The 19,396-nt window shown below is 33.9% G+C and overlaps 1 protein-coding gene across 26 annotated transcripts in view; it reads right to left on the bottom strand.

Moving 5' to 3' along the window:
• SOX5 (SRY-box transcription factor 5) overlaps positions 1-19,396 on the bottom strand; it is a 944,197-nt gene that overhangs the window by 58,942 nt on the left and 865,859 nt on the right. For all 26 annotated transcript variants that reach the window (XM_081058265.1, XM_081058274.1, XM_081058286.1 and 23 more), the window contains one exon: positions 7,837-7,983. In XM_081058265.1, the coding sequence (XP_080914391.1) occupies positions 7,837-7,983 (147 nt within the window). The remainder of the gene's footprint in view (positions 1-7,836; positions 7,984-19,396) is intronic.

Raw genomic sequence — 19,396 nt, forward strand, 5'->3', positions numbered from 1 at the left:
CCATTGTCCACTATCCAAAGCATTAGTAAACTACTTTGTTCTCTCTCAAGAAAAATCTATTCATAATGAAATCTATCAAATAAATATGCATATATACTATTTTCATTAACCTAAATACGACACGATTTATTGTAATTTTAACAACAAATCTATACTGTCGAGTGTTTCTGAAAGAGACCATTTAAATTCTTTTCACTTTATGAATAAGAAAATGTTTAAACAGAATATATTTAATTAAACAAAGAGAGAATCAAAGCTGAGGTTTAGTGTAGCCCTCCATCATGTCACTTCTCAATTCTCTGCTCAAACAGTTTCAAGCTAAGTCGGGGACAAAGGGGTGAAAAAAGGTCAAAAATCACTAGCTCAGTTGAGGCTCTGATCAATAATTTAGGATAGGAAATAAAATATTTTAATTAATTTGAAGTATGCTTTAGGAAGCTAAAATGATAAATGATTCCCTAAAAGATAACAGAAGTGTGCTTTTGCTTTCTCATTCTCTGATGTATTAATTCTCTGACTTATCATGTGACAAGGAGAAAATTCTGAGATGTCCTAAATTAAATTACAGCAGGCCTGAGGGTGGAAGGAAGAGACAAGAGAGGTTAATGAGTTAACCGTTGGGGGCACAAACCAACAAAAATCTGATAACATCCCCAAATGTATGTTGAAACTTGGACTTAACTTCCAGGTGGTTATTTTTGCAATTTTCTAGAGACAACAGCAAATAGCTGACCACCAGGTGCTACCCTATGATGTTGCCAGACTGTTGCCCACAACCAATCCAAAAGAGCAAACACTTCTTCCTTAGGTGCTATGCACCTATCCATCCCACAACTATCCCCGCTTCATCTTCTCCCACCCTTTATCTACAGCCAATGCAAATTCTTTCAAAGCAACTTACATCTTCCTTCCGGACACTGTTTGCATAAAAGAGCCCTGTCAACCCCCAGGATGCAGACCACATGTCTTCTCCATGAAACTGCTGCTGGTGGTTTATACCACATTCCCCGGGACCTAGTCTTTCTCTGGCTAGCATCGGTCCCGATAAACACTTTCTTTTAGAAAAGCGTTGGCCATGCAAGTTTTTGTTCAACACATGTTTAGCCATGATAGTCACTCCTGTAATAGGACGATCTCTTCATATGGTTCTGTTTTTCTTCCTTATACTATTTAGGTGTTAACTGTCTGATTTTAAAATTAAAATGCTTTAATTGCGTGGTGAATCTGCTTCAGCTTGGACCTATTTTAGAGGGCCACTGGCACTTAGAAAATGTGACTGTGTGGATCTTCCTGAGTCTGTACATGCTCACATCTTCTTGGTTCACATTATTCAAAAACTTTGACCTGGCTCACGAGAGTGGGCTGTTATGTTCACGACAAAAATCAGTGCACTGGGAAGCATAGGCCGGGCCAACTGAATTCAAAGGACATTACCTAACCCCCTCTGTATATTTCACCTTTTTAAAAAATGTCAATAATAGGAATACTCCATCTCTTTTTTTTTTAAATCATATTTGGTTTTATGTTACAAATGTGACGAACCCCCTGCTTCCTGAGTCATAAGAATATATATCACCAAATGGCCTATTTGTATATTTAATACCACTGCCCACAGAAAAGCCTCTGTTTAAGTACCTAGCTGTTTGAGAATCCTGTCAACTGAATTCAGACGCAAAGGAAAGGAGGAGGCTCATCACAGGAGTTCTGTTGATAGATGACACTTCATTTAACATATTTCAGTTTGGCAACATGGGACTACAAAAAGAAAACTATTTGATTTAAAATGAGAAGGAGACTATGTTATACCCACAGTAAATATGTCCCACCCAGGAAATGATGATAATGATAACGGGCCACATTTACAGTTTAACACTATGGGGTGATTCTTCTCAAATGAATTCACCTCTTGTGTATGACACAGGCATACCACATCTCTAAGGCTCACAACATAGTTATTTTACAGATATTGAAATACGACAGCGAGAGGAGTGTTCAACAGCTATTCAACAAAGCACAAAGCAGCTGTACAGAGCAAGGTATTAGGGAGATTCTAGCATTTAATTGATATGCCAGACAGTGTTTAACGCATAAGAATAGCAAATGGCCAATTTGTATGTAGTTATAATTAGCTCAGACTAACATCCCTTTCTCTGGAGTTTTAGGAGAAATGAAAGCTGAAAGACACCAGGTCCAACAGTTTCAGGATGGATCAGTGATTTTATTTAAGCTACATATATAGATGGATGGCAGCTGCTCTTTTATTAATAGTACTTAAGCATTGTGGGTTACTCAAAAATACTACATTTCTATCTCTGTGTGGTGAGTAATAAATCTGTGAGATCTTGACCTGGAAAGCTCTAAAAACAAGTCAAATGGTAGTATTTAAGGGACTTCTACAATTTGGAAATTACATCTTAGCAGCTACTACTACTCAAAAATTCTCACGGCCAGATAAAATGTGGAAAACACTAAACGAAGTTATAGTTACATTGAGCAGTGCTTTTTGAACTTTTCATCATGGAAATACTCCTGTGGAGGCCTTAGCACTTCTCTGTTTCAAAATTATGAAATCTCTTTGATGTTTTGTGCTTTATCTTGAAAGGCCGCTTTCGTCAAATATTAAAAACAGTGTTTTTATAGTTAGCGTGGGTGGTGGTTTGACTTAGCTGTGGTTACGCTGCATGTGCACGTTTGTGTTCAGCCTTACCCTCCCCTTGGTACTATATAGAACGCTGTCTCAAAGCTAGCAAAAAAAGCTTTATTTCCCAAATCTCCTGTTAGAACTAATTTTCAATTAAGATGAATCAGGATTATCCTCTGATTTCTCATCCAACATATTGCTAAGTAATCTTGTGTGTATGTGTACCACAGTTTGTGACTCAAAGTAATAAACTACAAAATTCTACCCTGCAGATCAGTGTGTGTTGACATAATGCTTACTTGAGAGCATGAAACTATGTGACTGGTACCATCACAGCTAAAAATAGGGGCCCTGATAGGAGTCATTGGCACTTCTAACATCACTAACACAAGCACGTGGCTACCAAAGCAGAAGATATCTTCATTACTGTGCCTGTGAAAGAGGATCAGATGAAAATATAGCTCCACTTCTTGCTTCTGAATTCAAAGCAATATTTCCAAGGATATTGCAGCTGAAGAATCTGATTCTGTCTGGTAAGCTGGCCAGAACTGTTTCTGGCTTGTTGCAAAAATATATCTTTTTCTTGTCATAACTTCCAGGTGCTACTGCTGAGCAAATGGGAACATCACAGCCAGAAGTACTTGAAAAGAACCAAAAAAATTGATTCAGACAATCTATGTGCTCCTGTCATTGATAGAGACACAACTGGATCAGGGGTATGACTAGGGTCATAGCAAGGTTAAAAGAAAAGCACCCAGGAATTCTGCCTTGTCATCAGCTTTTCAAACTAACTACTCTTGGTTACTGCAGGCAATATATAAGTTTTCATTAGATACCAAGAGACACTTACTAGTATTTATAAGTTGCTCTTGTATTTTTCCGAAGAGATGGCTGCTTTTGCAAAGGAAAAACACTTACAATATGAAATTCAGATGGTTGGTACCTCTATCACATATGAAGACTTCCTGGTAACATGGGATGATAAGCCTATTTATTACCAACAATTGTGTGAGCTATGTGTGAAACTGAGTAAAAATGCTCTCTTCCCCAAATAACTAATTTAAGGCTGATTTTAATTCTATTATCAAAAAATATCTTATTCTTACAAAACAAATGTTATCAAGAGATCAATTACGATCATAAGGCAAAGGCAATCTAGGTTCTTAAAAGACTGCAACAAATGACACAGAAAATCATTTAAATAAAGAAATATGTGGTACAGAAATGAAAGTCACTGAATGCATTGTGTCCATACTGTGGCAGAATCTTAAATAATAAGCAAATTAAGAAATATAGCAGATTCAAAGCAACAATATTGTATATGAGATTCAAGGACCAGTACTGCTAAACAATACCATAATTAAATAATATGAGAAGTAGAATTATTTCTAAAATTTCCTTTAAACACGATTTCTTGTGCACAAAAGTTCAAGATTTCATACTTTCATTCAACATTATTTACCAATAGTTAGCCATAAACACAGCTGTGAGGACACACATCAGCTACAAGAATATCTCTGAAGACTCTGAAGAATTAAGTATTAAGTCTGGTCAATGAAAAAAAAATAGTACTGGAATGAATTGACAGAATAAAAAATTAACCGCTGAAGAGACAAGTGTACATGTATTAAGATTTTATGTAACAGCTGAGAAACTTTAAAAATCTGCTGATGATCTGAATTTCGAATCTTTGGCAAAACAGATCACGTGAAAAAAAAAACACAAAAAAACTTTTCTTGGCTGTGCCTAATACAATCAAAGCATTAAAAAAAAAGAAAGAAAGAAAAGTTAACCAATGACAATATGTCAGGCATGAATGAAAACAGTTCACAAACAATAAGTTCAAGGACATACTCATGTATAACTCAATAAGCAACTCTATCCGTATTCTCTGATGCAGATTTTGAAGAGACCAGATTCCTTTTCATGTTTTCACATTTACTGAACACAATTCCTGTGTGCAGTTTTTAGAGGTTCACTGTGAGTCCTCTAAAGGTTTCTTTATCATTTAATATTATAAATAATTATGTTCCTAGGAGGCAGTTCAAAGCTCAGTACAACACTTCTACAATACCACAGGCAGGTCAGGTGACCTTTCTCCAATTCTCTTCTCTCTGGTGCTGAGGACAGACAAAGTGATATGTCTGTCATACGCCATTACCATTAGAACAGAATCTTGTTCTTTTATTACAACTGAACTCCGCCAGATTTCTCAGCAGGAATGCTAAGTGAAATCAATGTCTTGGATTTCCAGGCTGAGCTTGGAGGTCACAGCCACTCTATCATTTCTCAGCATTATCCTTTCTCGCGCGCGCACACACTCCCCAAGCCTCCAACTGGCACACAGCAGATTGAAAACAGCATGCATCAGAGGACTCATGCTGTACAATTTTACAGTCTTTTGGAGCCCCCTCCTTTTGATTCTCCCTTTCCGTTTTTTGCAAATTGCAAATAAGTTTTGTTTGTGTCCTTCTCTAGAGTTGTGAGGCAAAGGCAAAGGCACACCTAGGAAGAAGGGCAGATGATAAAACCCAGGGAACATGGTTGAGTTTTGACAGCTGCCAGTAAGATCATTTTCCTTACATCATCACATGGATGTGGCTTATGATTCCATTGTTTCAAACAATGCATGTACTTTCAAGGTAAACCATCAATTTGGTTTATGCCACGTAAGTATGCAAGACAGCACACAGTCATTTAATAAAATAATTCTGTAACATAGCAATATAGACATGAAAATTCATTAATAAAGCACACAGAAAATACCCCCAGGATACTAAGAATTAATCATACCAAATATAAATATTATAATAAATGACAATCATTATATATAAGTAAAATAACTTTGTGAGGTCAAAATATTTATTACACTATGTACAAATGTCAACTCCAGGCTGCAAAAAACTAAATTCGTGTTTTGTAATGGGTCTTCTTTGTTTACTGTTGGTTTTACTATTTTGGCTATGTTCTTCCTTAAAATGACAATAGTAATATTTATTGGTCTGGTTGTTTTTAACCCACTAAACTTTACTGCTGAGCTAAAACACAAGCACATTTAAGACATTTTTTTCTGACAATAAGAGAAGTTGTAGACAGCATGCACGAGGACACTGAGCCAAGAAAGAACATATTTCATTAAATTATTGTTGGTACTTAAAAAGGAGCACTTTATCCATTGTTAAATTTTTATGTATTTTATAATAATTGCAGATAGAAGGATATGAAACTTCCACAGTTTTATTAAACTTCGTATGACAGAAGATTCATGAGGGCTGATTTTCAAACAGTAGCTGAACTTTAAATATAAATATATTTGCTAAATTACGTGTAATCATAGCAAAAGAAACACAATCCACTTTTTCACTAGCACTAAATAAACAGAGGTATATGAAACCATAAAATGTGGCAGAATTATAATATTACTTAAATAATCAGTCTTTGTACCTAGTCTATGGTGTTCTGTCAATGTTTAGAACCACATAGTTCATAAAGAAATGCCCCAGTCTTGGCAAAGCAAACCTTCAGTTACTTTGACATTTGCCATGTTTACCTAAGAAAGTATCACTGTAGCAACTGCTCAATAAATACCTGGATGGGTGAATGAGTGAATGAATGAATGCATGAGGGTAACTGACATCAAAAGCTTCATGATTAAGTGATTTGGGGAGAAGACATTAATGATAATTTTTAAAAAATAAGTAAGTAATAAAATGAAATGTTCTAATGTAAAGCATCATTATAAAGCACGACATAAAATCACGTTAATAAATCAAGGAAAAAAACAGAGATCAATACCTCCCAGTTATTTGTATGTGACAATGACTGTGCCACTACAGCTATTTATTTTACTCAAAGTTAGCCTGTACATGTAATATATTAAAACAGCTCGTCCATGGAGACACCAAAATATCACTGCTTTAAAATCAAATCTTATTAAATAAATGTTATAATTATTAACAAGCTTTAAAAATATATATTCTGCTATCATTATGAAGAAAAGCCGACCAGGCCTTAGGCATATATTATGCACAGAACATGCAAGGTCCATTACACAGCTGAAAGAGATCTTAGAAATGGTGTATGTATATTTCCTAATGTCACAGTAGTGTGTGCAATATTTTGCACTATACATTTGCCCATATTGCTGGTGCGTCAGGTTCTAAGGTCCTTGTCCGGGTCAAGTTATAGTTCCAAATATATTTATCTCTTAATAGCACAGCAAAGGACTTTGGAGTTTTGAGACGATAAAGGCTGGAGTGCACTTTCCCAACTGATCCTTTCTCTTTCCCAATTTTCTCTCTGGATTAATACGGTAACTGTGAAAAGCATCTGCCAGGGCACTAGAGGATTTAAACAATTCTTGGATTTTTTTTCTCTTTCAATATTTTCTAATATTTTTCTCGGTGTATTTTTTCAACTATTGTGATTAGTCTTAAACTGTTAACTCTTTAGACATTTGAGAATGGCATTCATGAAATGAAGAACAGAAGCAATTTTCTAAGTAATTCAGCATACGACAAAAACATTGTTTTTTGGGGGTACATTAACTGGGTTAGTTTTTTGCTGAATAGTTTTTAATAGAAAATATGTGTGATTATTTCCCTGAGTAATCTCACAGAAAACTACTTATGATTGCTCTTCTTACTTCATTCATAGGACATTTAATATATTCATATCTCATCATCCAAGTAAGATCTTCAGAAACACAAAAAGTTTTCAAATTAATTTTTCTGCATCTCTCTTCTTCTAAGCCAAGAAACAAATGATTGTCCTGATTCTTTTCCATGTTCTCTCAATAAATGTTTCTTTAGTTCCCCAAACAAAACTATTTCTAAGCAGTCTTACTTCTAACACTGTTATTATCTTCATATCTTTACAGGATAATCTCATTGGATGAATGCTATATCTAAAATTATATCTATAGTGTACCACATTGTAACTGTTATTGATATTTAAATCAAACACTTTCTTTATTCTCTAATCGTACTCATATTTTAAATGTTATTTCAGTTGCCCCTTCTTTTGGAAACCCTTCCCAGGATCTCTCACCGAAGGTAATCTCTCTGTCTTCGTAACATCCACTGTACTTTATCTATAATTCTTTATAAGCCTGGGTTGCTGGGAAATAATAGATACTCAATAATAGACAAGTCAAAGTCTAAATGATAAAATACGTGGCTTCTTCAAAAGGGTACCTTGCTTTTGGGCGGCGGGCTGTTTGTGCTCTTGTCTGTGTGAATGCTGGTAGGAGATACAGCAGCACCAAGGTTTCCTTGTGGTATGCCTGGGAGCTTTCCTCCTGGAGATACCTGCATTGCAGCTAGCTGGGCAGCATATAACTGCTACAGAAGAAAAAGAGAGAAAGAGAGGAAAAATAAAGACTATCAGTAATAAAAGAAATGATTCTCTCAGAAAGCACCTATATACAGATGTGGTATTTTTTTCCCCCCTATGGGTATTTTTGGTTAGTGTCCTGAAATATGTAAAGAAAGAAGCTGTCACTTCAATCTTCACGACTTACTTCTCGGGAGAAATGACAAATATAATATATAAGGAATTTCAGCTTCAGTATGTCCAGGGACCCCAAGCAAATAATAGTCATCCATATTTATCATACTTTTTCTCAAAGTCTGTGGAAGGCAAGTATATCATTATATGGTCAAGACCTCTTTTTGCTCTATTTTAAATTTTACCCAGTGTGTTACAAAAGAATGCAGCTTCATAGACAAAGTAATTTTCTTATAATCTATATTGTTCAAACCTTGTACCTTCTTTCTTTGACTTGTTAAAATGGGCACCTGTAACAATTTTCTTTTGATCATTAGTTGTATAGAAACACAAAAAGGCCATTGAGAGGGAATGGAAGGAACGTATTTGAAAAACACTATGGTCAGTCTACCTATATTGATAAAAATTAAATGGATGCTTTCCAGAAGTCCACTTTACTTCATGATATATACACATATACAAATGTGAAATTATCTTGAGGATTAGGGTTTTAAGGAATACTGTCTTAAATACACACTCTTCCACTAATCCATCACATAATAATTCTTATTAAATAACCAATAAAATATTTTTCAACAAGTCAATTTAGTAATAAATGACATTTTTACTTTGATAATAGCTGTATGTTATAGTATCTTAAAAAAATGAGGTTGTTTTAGATTTGAATATCCATATCAAACATTTAGATTAATACTCCTCATCTTCATTTAGCAGATTGTGAAAATTTAAAAATATGGATGGGGAAGGAATTACTTATAAGTGTGTGTGTGTGTGTGTGTGTGTGTGTGTGTGTGTGTATCAACCCAAGCTCCTGTTTCTCACTTGTCTTGAGATTCCATGGATAGCATTTACTATGCAAGCTAGAACTTCTATAATGAAAAGACCAATGCTAAAGAAAATGGCTCTCAAGGGAAAGTACTGTGAAATAGTTCTCTGGATTATCTTGATTTTTCCCTGAAAGATAAATTTTAAAGGATAAAACTGCTCAGGGACACCACCAACCCTGCTAAGGCGGGTATCTCTATAAATTAAATAATGAAAACTGAAGACAGGTTCATATTTACATGAAAATACACATACATAGTTCAATTTCCAGATACTATGGTCGAAATGCAAAAAGGACATTAGAATTATTGGTAAAAATTATTATTTTTTTTTATGCCAAGTAATGGAAGATATATTCCAGACAAAGAAATGAAACACAAGGGAAGTATATTTATACTATCAATAATAATTGTCCCTTCCCCTGTTTTGTGTTAAAATAATTATATTATTTCTTATGTTCGACAATCACAGAGAAGAATAAGATTTGGATTCCATAAAGAATAAAAGGAGATGATGTCAAATATGATCACTGGGAGTTTATTATTATTTTAAGTATCAAAGTTGATCCATTTCCCACATTTGTGTTGAAAACCAATGCATTATATTCCACAATTCAAAAATTATTTTTTTCTGTCATCATCCTGAATTGTTTAATGAAGTCATTAAGAAAATAATCAATTATCCTAGGATACAACTTTGCAAATTAAAATTCTGTCCAGTAAAATATGAATTGTATACCTGAAATCTATGTAACTTTACTAACAATTGTCACCCCAATAAGCTTTAATTAAAAAAAAAATACGTGTCCTGACACTAAATTAAAAGAAAATATACGTATTTTTAAAAACTGGCTAAATACCTCTATTAAATATGATAAAATTTATATTGTATTGTATATTGTATCTTTGTCTTTGCAAATGATTCCAGTGGGTATTATTCCTAGAGGAAAACAATACATTACTGGTATAGTATACACTAAAAATAAGATAGTTTCATAATTACCGATGAGATGAGATTTAAAATGTCTAAAAAAAATTTAGGTAAAAAAAAAATGTGAACAAAAGAGTTATTCAAAATTTAGATTATAAAGAATTATTTCATAGTATTGAAAATGATTGACTATTTGTTTTTAAATAAATAGATGTACCGATAACACATAAATGGTATTCAATGTTTAAATATCAATCCCTGTAGACTGATTTATATGTTCTAAAGAAGTATAAGAATTACTATTAAAAACAGAAGTGTACATATACTCTGAAACACATTATTGACTATAAAAGTTGAAGAAGGTATACCCTTGAAATAAAATCATTTATGTTCTTCCCTCGTTCAAATACATTCATTATGTTTCACACTTTTAAATATGGAATTAAGATTTATTTAAGTGAAATTGTCCTAAAAAATGCTTTTTAGTAGAAAAGGAGAAAATAGGTTTGAAAAATAGATGAGCCTATGTACATAAATATTTCTGCAAGAACAGTATAGTATAATCCACCTTACTGGTATTTCTACAGAATATAGAGATATAAAGTAATCTATGATGAAGATTTCATAAGTCTGCTACTCAATCAGAGTACAACTGACATTGGTAGCTCTTCATTCCCGTCAGTGTTCCATAGCTCCTTCCTCATATTTGGCTTTCTCTATGCAAGGGGGCAATATATAGAGCTATTCTTCCCCAATTTCATAGTGCTGAATCCTAATTTAGCTTTTCACAAGTTAACAGGAAACTTCAGTGGATTTAAAGAGGTTGACATTGTTTCTCATACGTGGCTATATATGTAAGGATGGGCAACTTACAAAAAAAAATGCTCCTGTGACTTATTTTATTTAATTCAACCTTTCAAAAAATTAAGTTCATCTGTCTATCCATTAAAGTGTGTGTGTTGACAGACTTTAAAACAAGAAAGTCAAGAGGTAATTAATATTTTATTTCATTTATTATATGCTCTTGAGGCAAAATTAGGAAAACTAATCGGTGTCTGTACTGAGTGAGGTCTACAATCACAGAACTACTGGCTGGTTGACCTTGTTGAGAGTGAAGGATCAAAACATGGTGGAGACTGGAAAGCCACCCAAAGGAACAAGCATCCTGTGAACTACATTTCCCACTTACATATCATATATATATGATATGTAAGTATATATATGTAATATATATATGTAAGTATATATATATATATATATAGAGAGAGAGAGAGAGAGAGAGATTGATCTATATCTATATCTGTATCTATATCTATCTATCTATCTATCTATCTATCTATCTATCTATCTATCTATCTATATGTAATTTAAAACAAAATCTGGCTGACATTTTTCTTTAAAGAATGGCAGATAAAACCCAGAGTTAAATATGAGATATATTATGATAAATGTACTTTATCACTTAAGCTGTTCTAAACATCAGAAACAAATTGAGAGACCCTAAACATAAAAAGCTAAAGCTTAAAGAGATTACTCATATCATGAGGTTAACCAGACTAACAGAATAACTTGTTGAATAACTTGACTTTTATCTGGAAACTAATGTGTTATAGATTTGTTTTGATCTCTAATACCCCAATGCCACAGAGCATTGACTTGTTTTGATCTCTAATACCTCAATGCCACAGAGCATTAGGCTTTCCAGTCTTTTTATGACTTAAAATATTGCATTCTTCTTCCTTTTCCCTCCCCCATCCTTGTCCTGCTTCAGAAAATGATGTTTTTTAAAAAAAATTGATTGGGGAATATTGGGGAACAGTGTGTTTCTCCAGGGCCCATCAGCTCCAAGTCCTTGTCCTTCAATCTAGTTGTGGAGGGCGCAGCTCACTGGCCCATGTGGGAATCGAACCAGCAACCTTGTTGTTAAGAGCATGTGCTTTAACCAACTGAGCAATCTGATCACCCCAGAAAATGATTTTTTTAATAGAGGAAATAATCACATAAGATTAAATTGAATCTATCCATTGATTACTTTGTATCTTCTTTGTGCTCATATGTTCATAAGTAGGTTTATATATGTACAAATACATGTAAGTAACTCTCACTTTTGTCTCAAATTGTTCCGCAAACATATATTTTTTTCTTTCAGCATTTTAAGCTCCTTCAAGTACTATGGTTTCTACTTCTAGTGGAGCAGTTAAAAGTAAAGCAAACCTTAATTCTAATCCCAGCTCTGAGCTAGTGACCTTGGGCAACTATACTGAGGCACAAATCCCTAATCTGTAAATTCATGGATAAATAAAACGGAGTTTAGCAGGGTTGCTGAGAAACAAATTGCATAATGTGTACAAAACATTCAGAAAAACATATGGCAAAGAATGTTTGATCAGTAAGTAATAATTATTAATAAGTTGAATATGCCAAGAAAGAAACTAAGTAGCTAATATACATGTGCTGACATACTACTATATGCTCTGGACTATAGTAGGTATAGTGGAGGATACAGAAAAGGTATAAACACAATTTCTTCCCTAAGTAAAGACTGATAAACATAAAACAATGAAACTGTAAGTGTACTATAACTGCATGCCACTGTTAAAGGTGTGAAGAAAAGAAAATGAGCTAATACATTCTAATATATTTTCATAAAAAAGATGTACCTAAGCTGGGCATAAAAATGGAGGTGACTTTCTAGGACCAGACAATAATTTAAAGAAAGGCACAGGAGCAGGAGGGAGCTAGTTGTTGCAAAGGGAATACAGAGGATAGTGTGGGACAGTGAGTGGTAGAGAGAAGGAGGTAGAAAGGACAACGGCCAAACTGAGTGCATCCCCTGTTTGGGAAGAGTAAAATAGTACTAGATATGTAGGCTAAGTCAATTTATAGGAAAGCTTGAAATATAGGCAAAAGAGTTTAAATTTAATATGTAGGCAAGAAAAAGCCCCTGACTGTTTGAGAGCAATATACATGATGTTTTTAACTAAAATAAGACAAGATTATCAGTTATGAGGTTATCAAATTTTAGTAGTGATAATTGTAATAACTTGAGTTGAAATAACAGTTGTGAAAATGAAGAGGGCAAAACTGATTCCAACTAAATGTTAATTGGGGAAAAGAAAAAAGAAACAGAAGAACAGAATGAATAGTATAATTGATATAAAGTCTTCATTTCATAGATGTTTCATAGATATAATAGATAGGTAAGTATTCACCTATCACCCATTCTCATTAGTGTATATAGTCATTGTATTATCTTTGTAAGACATCCAAAACACATATATTGTCTTCTCTTTTTTTGAAAAAGGAAGAAGTAAGTCACACATAGAAATTGTCCTGTAATTTTGTATTGTATAGTAAATGCTAGAACTATTCAGTCATGGGCTTCTCCTAAAGTATAGCTCATTAAACACCTCTTCAGGTACTAAGAACATGGCACTGTATCTATAACAACATGAGCTACAATTGTATTTATCTTAGCCAAACCTAGTCAGTAATTGTTTTTCTTGTAATGCAGTGGGCTGACAGTTAATTAGTAGGCATTCTTTTTGTTCAGCTGTAATGGTCCAGGGTAGGGGCAAAAAAAGTCTGATGGGATGATAAATAACAAATTTAACTTGTGCTAATCAATTAGTACAAGTAATAGTACTAATTAACTCGCACTAATTAATTAATTGCTAATTTGGGGAAAATAGTACAGTTGGATTTGGATGACATGGCTTGTAAACCACAGTGAGATACTATTGTGTTTTATCATGAAGGTGACCATTTTACACACACATTCTAAGCTAGTGGTTAGTATTTGTCAGGGTTAGGGGTGAACAAATTCCACAAAACAGCCTATTTAAATTCGGAGGTATATTATTTCATTAATTCCTTGAGATGGTAAATTCCTATCACCTTTCCCTAATAGGTTATTTTCCCCAAATTGCTAAAAACACAACTTTTCACATTGGCTACTAGCCTAGTGCCTAACTGACATCTGGAGAATTTGGATTCAAAGCATTAGAATGAAGAAAATATCTATCACTATTTGCTCCCTCAAACCATTTACTGACTAGTAAACTCCTTGAAGGCAGGGATTATGTTTCTATTATTTAATGCTTTCTCAGAAAATCCTAGAAGCAAGGAAAAGTAGAAATGAATAAAGGCAGAAATGAACTGTATAAAATGATATCATTTATTTTTAACAAATATATATCTCCAGTACATATTTAATATAAATTTAATAACGATAGTGACTAAAAAAAATTAAAAATATGGAAGAGAAATTGGCATGTTTTTACTATTTGAAGAATTGGGGGGAAAAGGCTAATCAGTGATGTTGAGAAAACTCATTGATTGATACATTCACCTCATTTAGTTAAAAAGGGGCAAAGAAAGTGTATTTCAAAATCTTATCAGCATAAGAACAAAAGGTAGTATAATACACTCATTGTAGCCATAATTGTAACAGTAAGTGAGAAAGTCATTTTGGAATTATGAACAGAAAAAAATAGGTAAAGGTTATTAGAAAAAAATTATTACCCTTTTAAAAGATGATAGAACAGAGAGTTTAAGCATATAGACATTCTTAAATATTTTGGGAAAGACAAATGAGAATGCCTTATTTCTGATAAGTGGATATAAACTACTTACTGAACCTTAAATAATTATTATTTAGAGAGTAAAAAGGTATTTACTCTCTAATTTTACTTTCTAATTTAGTAGGAGGTATGGTTGTTAGTAGATGTAAGTTGTTCTTTGGGAATTTTTTTATTGGTTAGGTCAAAGCTTAATTTTCTTTTTGAACTGGGATCTATTTCCAGGTCTCCCTTTTGTGTGAAAAAAATCTAACTAAAGGCACAGTAATTGTACATACTGACAATTACTCAGGAGCCAGTAGCATTTGACAGCACATGGTTTGATCCAATCATCTTATCTACCCCCTACTGCAGGCATGGATTAAGAAACAGAAACATTCATGTTTTAATGGGAAAAGAGTACAAAATAAGTCATGTCCACCATTCTCTCTTCATCCTTACCCTCTCCCCTTTTCTGACTCCCCACATCTGTCTTGCCTATATCACTATCTTCATCACCCTAGATAGGAGAGCTGGGTACAAAAATTACTTAAAGAAAAAAAATACATGAAAATGATGACCGAAAACGTTGTCTTTCCTAAGTGCCATATGGTAAAACATACTGATTCTTAAGAAAACTTGTGGACCTTTACATTGCTATTATCTGAATGGAGATGGCTAACAGACTGTACAACCATTTAATATAGTTTTTGCTAAAATTGTTTAAAATTGTTTTTATAAGTAGAATCATTTTCCCCAAATGAAATCTCATATCAAACACAATACATAAAAGAGAGGAAAAAGAGGTGTACTAACTACAACTATAAATAAATTATACATATTTTCAAAATTTAAACAAATGAGACAAATGAGGTTGTTTTAATTTATCCCAATAATTTAAATAGGTATAAGGATGAAAGTTAAAGTCCTTTTATCACCTTTGGTGATCAAGACAGCCCTCACTCAAAAATTAGTAGTCACTTCTAAACTCTTGCGTAAGCAAACACATATAGACTTGAATTTTCAAAAAGAACATTATAGAGCTTAAAACTCCCTGATTAATATTTGTACTTGAAGTTCAAATATATGCACAGAAATGGCAGGTGAGTTTTTTTTTAAAGTGCAGGGACTAAAATCTGGCAATCAAAGTTAACATATATTCAATATGTAACTATTTGGATTGGAGATTTTAAAATGTGTGCATTGTCACTTATTATGATTTTAAAAATAGGTAAATATGTACTACTAAAGTTTAAATCAAACTTGAAAGATATATGTTAGATGTGATGTGTAAGAAAAACATTTGTTTTTTTAAGGGAAGGGACAAAAATAACGTTTGTGAGGAAAAAATTCAGAAAGCAATTTCAAGGCTCCATAAGTGTTATCTTTATAGCTTAATTTCAGCTTCTTAATGTAACTTAAATGTGGAGTTTAAAGAGAAACTAATGAACTGGAGAAAATCTTTCAAAACATATCAGCATGTTTCAATGTGAATAAATTTGCTTTGCACATTATTTTTCACAATGTTTCTTCACAAAAAATTTTTAAAGCAACTTGAGTTTAAACATGGATTTTTTTACCCTAACATTGTCAGCTCTTTCTTTTGATGTTATTCAAAATAACTAAGAAAAATAGGATAGGCCTTAAATTTACTGGATCCCACAGCAAAAGTGCAACTAGAAACTCACAGGCCAAATTTATAAAAAATCTACATTTTATAAATTAAGCTAATGAAGTATTTAATAAAATGTTTCATTCTCCGGTCTTGACAAACATACCTTCAAAATACCTGGATGCAAATGAAAACCACAAAAAGATACCATTTCAAAATATGACGGCTGTCAAAAAAACAGACAATAACAAAAGTTTGTGAAGATGAGGAGAGACTGGAACCCTTGTGCATTGCTGGTGGGAATGTAAAATGATGCAGCTGCTAGGGAAAACAGTATAGTATTTATAGGAAAATAGTATATTCATCAAAACATTCAACAGAACTACCATAAGATCCAGCAATCCCGCTTCTAGGATATATACCCAAATTAAATGAAAGCAGATATTGTACATCCACCTTCAGAGCAGCATTAGTCACAACAGCTGCAAAACAGAAGAAACCTAAGTGTGCATCAACAGAATACTAGCTCTTATACCCCTAAGAAACACAATGCCAAAGTTAGCTCTGAGAGTTGATGATTTTTATTAACCACTATGGTGACTGCTGGAAAAAATGAAGACTAAACAGAATTGACAGCTAGTCTGTGCAAGGATGTAAGGCTTGGAGGAGGGAATAGCTGGTTAGTCCTTGGTGGGTAACCCATAGAAGTGCTGCAGGAGCTGGGGGTGTGAAGCATTTCTCCTGCAGCTTCACTGGCTCTAACATGGGCCATGGGAGAAGGTGATAGGTGGAAAGTGCCTGGGGGAAGTTGGTAAGGGTTTTCACTTCATCTCTTAAAGTTCTAATGGGGAGTGTTTCCCAAGGCAGTGAGGGGAGTGGCAGCCTGAGTGTACCAGGGACAATACAATCATTTGGAGGAGACAGATCAAGTAAGTACATACAGTGTGGGAGATTCAGGATCTTTTTTATTTGCACACAATTCCTAAGGAAACTTGAAGGCAAGAAGGAAATGTACCAAACTGAAAGAGTAAGTTGACTCAAGAGTTCATACAGATTTGCCCAAATGGAGGAAAACTAATAGCAATTATCAATGGTGCAAAAAAAAAAAATAATAATAAAAAAGAACTAGTTGGAGCTATTGGAATATGAGAGTTTCAAAAGCAGGTTATACAAGGAAAAGACTTGAGCAGACAGAGCCTCCAAAAGGCTGGAAGGTCATCTGACATCCAGAGGCGGGTTCAAGATGGCAGGAGAACAAGCCATCAGGGGGAAATAAAAATTATCCATTTTAGAAAAAAAAAGTTCCACCTTCAGAAAAACAGATGAACCACTTGGAAAACATGCCCGGGGTAAATAAGGGGCTGGCTGGTAGGGGCTTCATGGCAAAAACTACTACTATTATGATCCACACATCCTTAAACATATCACTCCTGGGTAATAGGTCTTGGGATAGCTGGAATACAAAAGTAAAATATTATGTTTGGCTGAAGTGCAGATTCACCATTAAAAAGCTAAAGTGAATACATGCACAAAGTCTGTAATATTATTTATGTACAGCCACTATCACCAAATATCAGTAACACAGAGACCATTTTCGTTATTTTACTCCAAATTCAGTCCCACTCAGTGTGATGATACTTGGATGGAATATGGAGCTATCAATGAAGGGTGGAGTGTTGAGAGGGTGTGAAAATGACATCCTGCTAAAAATTAAAGAATACAATTGAACTTATTTAAATCTTAAGACCTTTTTCACAGGTAGGATGCTCTCATGCTGTTTCTGTCACATTGCAGATACTAAAGTATACAAATAAGAAACACTGCAAATGTACTGGATTAAAAAGCTTTCTTCATTTTATTATACACCAATAAATTTTGAATAGTTAGGAAAAAAACATTTTGACTTTTATAATTGAAGCAGTTCCATAAAGGACCAGATCTATTTGCGAGAGTCATGCAAGAAAACACCAACTGATAGTTTATCTCTCATTCACTCCCTCCCTCCTCGTTTTTCATACTCCACAAGCTATCTTCATGTACTGCACAGTAATCCATTACAATATGTTCCAACATCTGCCTCCCCATATGATGTATGACCTATTCGATTGACCCTTTTTATGCCACTCCAGACTCACTGTTCATTACTGTGAGAGGACGAACACACTGCATCTATTCCTGAGGTCACCAACAAGTAAATACATCTCCATTTGGCAAGGTAAGGAGGCCACCGGCTGGAAAGCTCTTCAAAGCTTTACATATCCGTTTCTATACTCATATCTTTAATTAGTTTAATTTATGGGGGGGGGCACTGCTGAAATTCCTTTCAAAGTAACAATAAGAAAATAAATATATGTTTACCAGGGGGAAATAATTATGTTGTTACCAAATATTCATCATTTAATATAGGAAAGCTGAATATTATGAGAAGTTTTTACAGCAAACACATATCTTTACCTAAGTTCATAATTGTGAAATCATTGTTCATTTTATCCCAGTAGATTGGGGGTAGGGGGGTAATAATAATCAAAATATTAAAAACAGTGAGCATTTGATCTCAATATAAAAAGAAATTGAGTGTTAGTTTATATCAAATCAAACCATGTATTATTTTGTATATTATAAAAAACAGTGTCATTTGCAGATTGCATAATTGCTGGATTCTTGAAAATACAAGGCACATACAGCAAAGAGAAATGTAAGAGCCACAATTTTCTCAGTGACTATGGTGTGCCAACCCAGAAGTCTGCACGCTATTTCAGGGATCATCCTAACAATTCTGTGTTCAATGGGGAAAATGAAGGCTCACAGTGGTTCAATAACTTGCCAAAGGTTAAACAACAAGTAGTTTCAGAAGTCTAAGTATCCCTTGTAATTCTTTCTAGTATGTGCCATATAAACTTACTACATAGGTAGCCATGTTACTCTGTGAACATGCTTTCAAAACTTAAGCTTTATGTGATGAATTCATCTCCCTCTATTGCACTGGGATTCCTCTACCTGCTGGCCAGTGGAAATAGGGATGTTCCCTCATCTCTGAGTCAATGATAGTTTCCAAGAACAGGGGTTAAGGCTTCAAGAATGAAAGATTTCTTGAGTCTCTGGTGATAGAACTCTACTCTCCCTAAAGAAAGCCCACAGCCATTCAAGATTGTTTTTTTATCGTTGTTGTTTTGTTTTATTCCTAGCTCTAGTAGACAATACATATGGTAGGTTAAAAATAAAAGATTTGTTCCTATGAATTTCCTCATGTTTTTCTTCATTTCCCCCCATAAACCTTTAAGATTAAGAAAATATTGTAGAGTGAGGAGATTCTGGTAATGT

This window comes from Rhinolophus hipposideros, assembly GCF_964194185.1.
Source record: "Rhinolophus hipposideros genome assembly, chromosome: 9".
Taxonomy (NCBI): domain Eukaryota; kingdom Metazoa; phylum Chordata; class Mammalia; order Chiroptera; family Rhinolophidae; genus Rhinolophus; species Rhinolophus hipposideros.